Source organism: Pithys albifrons, chromosome 25, assembly GCF_047495875.1.
Source record: "Pithys albifrons albifrons isolate INPA30051 chromosome 25, PitAlb_v1, whole genome shotgun sequence".
NCBI classification, from domain to species: domain Eukaryota; kingdom Metazoa; phylum Chordata; class Aves; order Passeriformes; family Thamnophilidae; genus Pithys; species Pithys albifrons.
This window is the reverse complement of record NC_092482.1, coordinates 6,909,768-6,918,599: the sequence shown is the minus strand read 5'-3', so window position 1 is coordinate 6,918,599 and position 8,832 is coordinate 6,909,768. Positions and strand designations below refer to the sequence as shown.

The 8,832-nt window shown below is 41.7% G+C and overlaps 1 protein-coding gene across 1 annotated transcript; it reads left to right on the top strand.

Annotated features, from left to right (window-relative positions):
• Positions 1–525: 525 nt before the first annotated feature.
• Positions 526–2,287, top strand: OR6Y1 (olfactory receptor family 6 subfamily Y member 1). The gene is made up of 2 exons (XM_071577059.1): positions 526–825; positions 1,655–2,287. The coding sequence occupies exons 1-2, from the start codon at positions 526–528 to the stop codon at positions 2,285–2,287; spliced, it is 933 nt and encodes a 310-aa protein (XP_071433160.1).
• The last annotated feature ends 6,545 nt before the right edge of the window (positions 2,288–8,832 follow it).

Sequence of the window (8,832 nt, the reverse complement as noted above, 5' to 3'; positions counted from 1 at the left end):
GCTAGACATAGAAACCTCTAATGGACTGCTTCAGATATGTTTGGAGGGGTTTTTTTTATAACAAATTGCATATATCCTTGGGTTACTTTACAATTCTCTTACAGTTCATGGGATATACATGTTAAAATTTTAGAAATGTTTAGATGTAGAAAATAAAACATTGGCAATGTGAATGTCTAACAGTAAGTTTCTAACCTATAACTTCTTTATACTGCATAGACAATATCATCGCATCATTCATTTGGCTTCTTTTAGAGCTGTGTCTTAGATGAGACAGGATTCAGAATGCATATTTATCTCCATGAAACATAAAGTAAAAAAGCATGCTTTAATTTTTAAAATTATAAAGCTCAATTGAGCAGAGAGATTTCACAAAACTGATTTCTAAAAACCCAGCAGCAAAGTGCTTGAACTTTTACAGTGTCTTTAAGTGGTGGTGTTTATTGCTATGAATATAAGCCTGTGTAGTTAGATTTCATTGTATTAATTTATTGCAGGTGGATAAGCTCATTTTTCTTCTACAGAATGGGTGGGAGGAATGAAACCAAAGTCATGTATTTCATTTTCCTGGGTTTTCCCACCACTGCTGAACTGCAGCTGCTTCCCTTCTCTGCTTTATTTCTGGCTTATGTATTAACTGTGTTGGAAAACTTCCTTATCATTTGCATCATCCGAAATAATGACAGTCTGAAAAAACCCATGTGTTTCTTCCTAGGGAATCTGTCTTTTTTAGGGATCTGGTATGTTTCTGTCACTGAGTCAAAGATGCTCATAAATGTCCTCTCTTATGACAAACATATCACATTCCAGGGATGCATAACTGTCGTGGTTTGAGGGAAAAAAAAACCCAAAATGTTTACCCACAAGCGGGGGAGGGGCCTCCTCCACGATAATCACACCACTCTTTATCAAATTTAAGAAAAGGAATTTTAATACAAGAAGGATAACTGATATATATATATATATATATATGTAAACAGACTAGTGCAACCCACTTCCCCAACACCACAAGAGAAAGAAAAAAAAACAAAACAACAACAAAACCCAGCAGGTTTTCCTCCAGGAGGAAAGTTATACTTAAGCAGTGTCAAATGTCACAGTCCGGCTGGCTGCGGAGTGAGTTCTCAGTAATTCCCAGTCCCTCTCCAGCGAGACAGACGAGTGGTTAGCTCTCAGATGAACTCTGTGTCTCTTGTCCCAGATGAAGGAAAAAGAAAGCTGAAAATGGGGAACCACCACGTGTCCTGCAAAAGCAGCTGCACACCTCTCTCTCTCCCGGGTCACTGACCCGGCCGGGGCGGGCAGGCTGTGATGGTGCAGGCGGTGGTCAGTGCAGGCGGTGGTCAGACTGCAACAGAGGCCGGGATCCCAGATGCAGGAACCAGCAGAAACAGCAGCGGCGAGGAGAAAGACCAGCGTCTCAGCCAGAAGTCCCAGCAGTAGCCAGCAGAGCGGCTTCCCTCCTCGGCCACCACCGCTCCCGCGTTCTGCCGAGCTAAGAAAAAAAGATGTCCCCAAAAAAACAAAAGAGAAAAAACCTGCCCCCATCCCAGTGATCAGCAGTTAACTACTTCTTTTGTTAACTGCTGGCATGGGCAGTTAGTGGCAGGGGAGAGAATTTATATAATAATCCCAAACTACAACAATAACACAGTTGTATTTCTTTGTGACTTTTGTTTGTACTGAGTATATTCTGTTAGCTGTTACGGCCTATGATTGCTTCCTGACCATATGCAAGCCTCTCAGATACTCACTCATGAATCATCAGTTTTGTGCTCAGTTGATAGCTGGCTGTTGGATGTGTGGTTTGATCACCTCTTCCATCAAGCTGAGCCTTATAGCCCAGCTCTCATTATGTGATGTAGTTAAAATCAATCACTATTTCTGTGATATTTCACCCTTACTGAATATCTCCTGCAGTGATTCCCCTTTGGCTGAACTAGTGGACTTCATCTTGGCCTTGATAGTCATCAGGGTACCTCTTTGTACTGTGGTGACCTTCTGTATTTGCATCATGTTCACAGTGTTGAAGATTCCTTCTTCTCAGGGGAGTCAAAAGGCCTTTTCTACCTGTAGCTCCCACTTGATTGTTGTAATATTGTTCTATTCCACCACTCTTTTCACTTATGCCTATCTTAAGCTCATGTATACTTATAGTGCTAACAAGTTGGTATCAGTACTGTACACAGTAATTGTGCCACTCCTGAATCCTCTCATATATTGTCTTAGAAACAAGGAAGTCAGGTATGCACTGAGAAAAACCTTTACTTGCACAAGACACACCTGAGAAATCAAATAAAGACTCCTGGAGACTTTGGGACTAAAGACTCCTGGGACTTTGCTTATGGAGATCAACTGGCAGTGCTGGTGAACTAAAATCTGGAGGTCCAGACATTACTCCATGCTGAAATGAAACTCTCCTATTCATGCATGCAGTACCCATATTTATTGAACTAGGGCTTAATAAACGTAAGTTAAATCTATGTGTATCCTATGGTTTTGGCTTGAAATGGTTGGGGGTTGTTTTTCTTGTTTCCCCCCTATGAATCTATGTTGTCATTCATTCTTAAAAGTTTTCAGCTGAATGACTGCTCCAGTTTTAAAGCAAAGGTTTGGAAATGTTAGAAAATGAACCCCAGCTTTGTTTTCCCTAGATAGATTAGTCAGTCCAGAAAACATTGTAAAGTGCATGTAAAAACACATACACATCTGATTTAGTTACTCTGAGATTCAATTATTATCCCTTAAAATAAATAGGCAACGGAAAGGGATGAGTAATTTTAACATTCTGAGATACCTGGTGTAGGATAAAATGAACCGTCCTCTGAAGACAACTTTTCTTTTATAGTGAAAAAGAAATATAATGTGAGTAGCCCATGCTGCTCACATGGTACAGCTGCAACTGTCACTTGGCCTCTGTCCACAGGACCTTGGTGCCCTGAATATCCCTTGACTGCACATCAAATAATTTGCTTCATGAAGATATCACCATCATGGCCAGGCTTCGTGAACAAAGATTTGGGAAGGGCTCTACCCATGTGGGTGTGTCCTTCAAGCTTGTGCAGTGGATTTTTTAGGTGAAGCACAGCGTATGTAAAACTGGTCACACCCTTTAACTCCTAAGGTTCATCTACCATGGCCGAGTGAGCTTGGATGGTGACAGTAAAGTTCTCAGGACTAGAATCTACAGCACCCGGTATTGCCAGGAGGTCTCACATCCAAGTACTAACCATGCCTGACCCTGCTTAGCTTCTGAGATCTGACAGGATCTGGTGTCAGAGTGGCATTTAACTGCCTAGATGCTCCATGAAGAAATTCAAACACAACTGAAAGGATAGATCACTTCAATGTTTCCTACAGACTGCATGAGCCTTGAGTCCAGGAGTATTCCAGCAGGAGTCATGGTCTTATGCAGTAGTCTTGAAAGACTGAATTAAATACTGATCATCTGTGAGCAAATTCAATTATCAATTAGAAATCTCTCTTGGTGAAATAGTGCCTCTAAGAAAACTACTCTATGTACAGAGTATCATAGTGCTTTACAATATTTAATATTCTGTAACAAACAAACAAATAAATAAATCCATCAGCTAAATGCATCTCTATAAGGCCATATTAAATCTGGGTTTAAGACTGAGACTGTAGTTTCTGGTATTCTATGCTCTGTACTAGCTTATGGTATTTTCTGATTTTGCAGTTCATTAAACATACAGCTTCCCAGAGAAGCAACCGTTGACACTTGCTGGAAGAACTTGTCTATGCGTACTGTTGCCACATATTGTCATGGATACAACTGTTTCAAATCAGATCTTTTTGAGAATTTGAGCACAGTGTTATGGAGAGGTGTCAAAAGCAGGTTGAAGTCAACCATAATGGAGAGCTAGTACCAGAAATGTAGGGTGCTGACCATATTACAGGTATTAGCAGAAAATCTGTGATAAGAAAATAGGTAACTGATGCAATATGAATATACATTGCAATATGAACCATAGGCAATGAGTCAAAACCTTTCAGTAGTTCTTTAGAGATCAAGAGCCACAGATAAAGGTAGATATAAATTCCCCTAAAACCACCTAAAAATTAGACATGGAAGTCTAAGGTCTATTTAGACATGTAGGCAAACTATCCCAGGCTCCTTTAGTACTCATGCATATGGATTGTCACCCTAAGGGATATTTATTCTATTTATCTCTAACATATGCCTTCATGTTCAGCCATCTTTAGAAAACCAGGGATCATGAGTAACCATTACCTGGGAAGACAAATGTCATCACTCCAAACATCCCCTTCCTCCTCTTTCTTTCCCCCAGTTTTTATTGCTGAGCATGATGCTATATGGTCTGAAATGTCTCTTTGGTCAGTTGGGGTCAGTTGTCCCAGATGTGTTCCCTCAGAACTTCTTTCCTACCTCCAGCCTCCTCACTGGCAGAGCTGTACAAGAAGCAGAAAAGGCCTAGACCCTGCGCCAGTGCTGTTCAGCAATAATTAAAACATTCCTGTATTCTCAACACTGTTTCCATCACAAGTCCAGGATTTAGTAATGCTGAAGCAATTTAACTCTATCCAAGCCAAAATCAGTACAGTGTCAGGTTCACCTCATTCTTATTACGTTATATTAAACTGAAGAATATTAAACTGAACATGAGATCATATGGTATGGAATATTTCTTTAGTCAGCTGGAGTCAGCTGAACCAATTGTGTCTCCTCCCAATGTCTTGTGCACCCCCAGTCTACTCAGTGGTGGGGTGGGAAACAGAAAAGGCCTTGTCTCTGTGTAAGCAATAAATGAAACATCCCTGTAGGATCAACAGTGTTTTCAGCACAAATCTGAAACATGGCACCAGATGAGCTATTTTGAGGAAAATTAACCCTATGCTAGAGAAAAACAGAACATTCACAGAGCAACCTTGCACCAGAAGCCAGGAGTGGTGCACAGACCTGTGTTTGTATGAATAAAAATCAGTGTCCACCTGCTCTAGCTATCCTGCTTAGCACATAGGACCTAAAATATATGCCATGGAATGGTGATGTTCAGTGCTTGTGCCTACCTCATCTCCAGTTGGGCACACACTTGAGGCTAGAAACAAATTCATTTCCATACCCATTATGATCCAAAGATGAGTCTGCCTTGCTCTGCTTGAAGAATGATCTGGGTATTATTCATCATCATCCTGGCTAGGCTTCGCAAACGAAGATTTGGGAAGGGCACTACCCACGCTTGCTGCAAGCAAGCTGGTGGCTAAAAAGCTGACTCTAACTGACTAAAGGAATATTCCATACCATATGATCTCATGTTCAGCAATAAAACCAGCAGGAAGGTTGACTGGTGCTTCAGGACTGGCTGGGCATCAGTAATTTGGTGGTTAACAAACGTTTTTGTTTGCACCACTTGTCTTTCTGGTATTTTACCTCTTTTTGTTATTTTCATTATAATTTAGCATTATGATTTCAGTTCAATTATTAAGCTGTTTTGATCTCAACCCACAAGTTTTCTCACTTTGACTGTTCTTGTTCTCTCTCCCATTCCCATGGCCCATGGGGAGGAGTGGCAAGTTCTGGGGTGGTTAGTTGCCATGTGGAGTGTTATGGGTTCACCTAGGTGGGCCTAGATTTGGGCTCTGAAGTGTGGACTAGGCCGAAGCTGTCAGCTGACTTGAGCTGGGCTGAGCCAACAGCTGACCTCTTCTAGCCAGTAATTTTGTATTCCATACCACATTATGACACCATCTCCAGGGAAGTAGGAACCAGTGTGGGAGTGGTTAAGGCAGTCGCTTCTCAGCCCTCCTCTTGGGAGGACGCACGATGCTGTCCCAGGGGGGATGGAGAGGACCAGGCCCACCACTGGCTCACCGGGTACCTCAGGAAAGTAAAATGTGTTGTTCTGGTCTCTCCTTTCTGCTTGGGTTTGTCTCCCTGGGGAATAAGCTTCTTCTTAAGTAATGTGTAATTAGGACAGTAGAATTTGTGTGTTCTTTAAGAAGTTGAGGTGGGGAACTTGTTGTTGCAGACTTGTGTGAGTGTATATTTGTACTCTCTTCTAATTGTCTCTTTCTTTCTGTGAAAAATATATGTAGATTTAGTATAAACGCAGTTTGAAGTGTTTTTTTTCTTTCCCCTCTCTTTTCCTCCCTTTCCCTGGTGTTAGGAGGGAGGCTTTTCTCTCTGTGCTTGGGGGGGTTGGCAGTTGCTTATCTCAAACCAAGACATGGAGTTATACCGTAACAGTCCTTTTTTTGTGCCCAAAGTGTGGCTTGAACACATAATGCCAGCATTAAGAGTCTCATGCTCCATTGACTGAGCTAAATGGGAAATGGGATATTTGATGTAGCTGTTGGAGGTTTCCAGATCTGGCTGGCAGCTGGCCTTTCCACAACGCAGTTCTACTGTGAGGACAGCTGGGCACAGTGCTGAGTGTAGGCAGATATATTCCCCAGAAGGCTATTGTTCTCACTATTTAACACTTTCCAACAGAGACATGGAACAAAAGCTGTCAATAACTTTAGTTCAGGTCAACTGACTGGAGCTTTGTTAAATCCAAAGCTATCATTACTGTGGTTATTACCACAGTCGGGTCTGTCCAGCACTAAAACAGAATCATCTGGTGAGCAAAGGCTGGGCACATGAAGTTTAGCAATGTCAAGTGTAAAGTTCTCCACTTGTGTTGGGACAATCTCCAATATCAATAAACTGGATTAAGAACAGCCTTGCAGAGAAAGACTTGGGGATACTGGGGGATGAAAAATTGAGCTGGCAATGTGTACTTAGTGCCTGGAAAGTCAGTCATATCCTCGGCTGCATCAAAAGAAGTGTGGCCAGCAAGTCAAGGGAGGTGATTCTCTCACTCTGCTATGCTCCTGAGAGCTGAACTGGCATGCTGCATCTGGCTCTGGGGCCTTCGGAACAAGAAAGACACAGACCTGTTGGAGCGAGTCCAGAGGAGGCCATAAAAGTGCTCAGAGGATTGGAGAACCCATGCTGTGGAGACAGCCTGATAGAGTTCAAGTTGTTCAGTTCAGGAAAGAGAAGGTTCTGGGGAGACCTTATTGCAGCATTTCAGAATATACAGAGGACTTATAAGTAAGACAGAAGGACCTTTTAACAGAGCCTGTGGTGACTGGACAGGGAGTTACAGTTTTGAACTGAAAGAAGGTAGATTTAGACAATATATAAGGAAGAAGTTTTTTATGAAGATAGTGGTAAGACACTGGCACAGGTTGTCCAATGAAGTCGTAGATGCCCCATCACTGGAAAGGTCTAAGGCTAGGTTAGATGGGGCTTTGTATTAGGGTGTAATAAAATATTATTATTTTTGGTCTGTGTCTGGCCCTGCCACTTGGTAATTTATAGAAAAAACTTGAAAGTTAAGAGAGTACTTTTAATTTAAATGATCAATAGAGCATAAAGGAGTGAGAAAGTAGTTATAATATGGTGGGAAACCAGGCAAAGTTGTGTACAGAGTAACTATGTAACACTAGATGTTCTCTATTATCAAGGCTGTGTTCTTCTCTGACTTGGCTGCATGCCTCAAAATAGATATAAATACCCTGGAAACACAATAGTGATGTTTGTACAGGGGGGGGTGAGGAAGCTAATGATGGGAGGAAGATAATGTTGGCACAGGTCATACAACCACTACCCAACAGGCGAGCATGCACAGACTGTTGCCACTTATGTAATTAATAGGCGGTGTTTGGCTGCCTCTCAGGCATCACCTTACACTTTGTCCTGTCCCCATGTAGTATAATGGATAGCTGATAAATAGGGACACCAGGAGTGGGGGAGCTGAGCAACACCCATCCTTCCACTGAGACTTTGTTAGCTCCACGGGGACATCCGCTAAGCATGAGTGCCATCCAGCTTCTGCTGATCTTGGTAGCCCTGGCCTGTCTGCTCAAGTGAGCATCAGCGATAAGAAGTAACCACTGAAACATCAACTATTTTGGATCCTTTTGTATCCTTTCATCAAGTTTTAAGTATTTTACTCTTTTTATTCTCTTTTGTATTAATTATTTTATTCTTTTAATTCTCTTTTGCTAGTTGGTATTGCTATAAATGCTGTTTGTGATATTTTATGACTGTGATTACCTTTATTCTGGACAAGTATCTAAAATGAACTGTTAAAGGCTTTGAGGAACCTGGTCTAGTGAAAGATAACCCTGCCCATGGTAAGGGGGTTGAACAAGGTCAGCCTCCACAACTTCATGACTCTGAAGGTCATTTACAACTCAAATACAAACTATTCTCTGATACTATGATTCTCACATATCTGAGCAGCAGGTTTGGGCAGGCTTTGTCCTGTGACAGAAGCAGAAGTGTGGGTCTTCCTCAGCTGCTGGTGCGGGAGCTTTTTTTACAGATTGAGACTGACTGGTGACTTGTTTCTTGTTAGATGGATACACTGTAGTTGTGAGGAGGAAGTGAGAAATGATGTCTTGGGTTGAGCTGGCAAAACGCCAACTGTCCAAGACAGAGTGAAAGTTTTCCTCCCCCCCCTCAACCAGCCAAGGGAAAAAGAAGAGGGAGAGGGAAAAAAAACCTTCTAAACCAGGTTTATGCTGAAACTAACTACATGTATTTATACAGAAAAGAGAAAATTAAGAGAGAACTACAATATAACATACACAAGTTATATACATAAGAAATAACTTACCACTCCCCACTTAATACAAATACTCTAGATTCATAAGCACTCTAAAAGACACCTAGCAAGAAAGAGAAAGTATAACAACAAAATATTTCTACTTCCCTGAATTCAAAGAAAATGTAAGCAGAGGCAGCAGGAGCAAGGCCTACTCCAAGACAAAAGCTGGATCAGTCCGGCTTGTACCTTG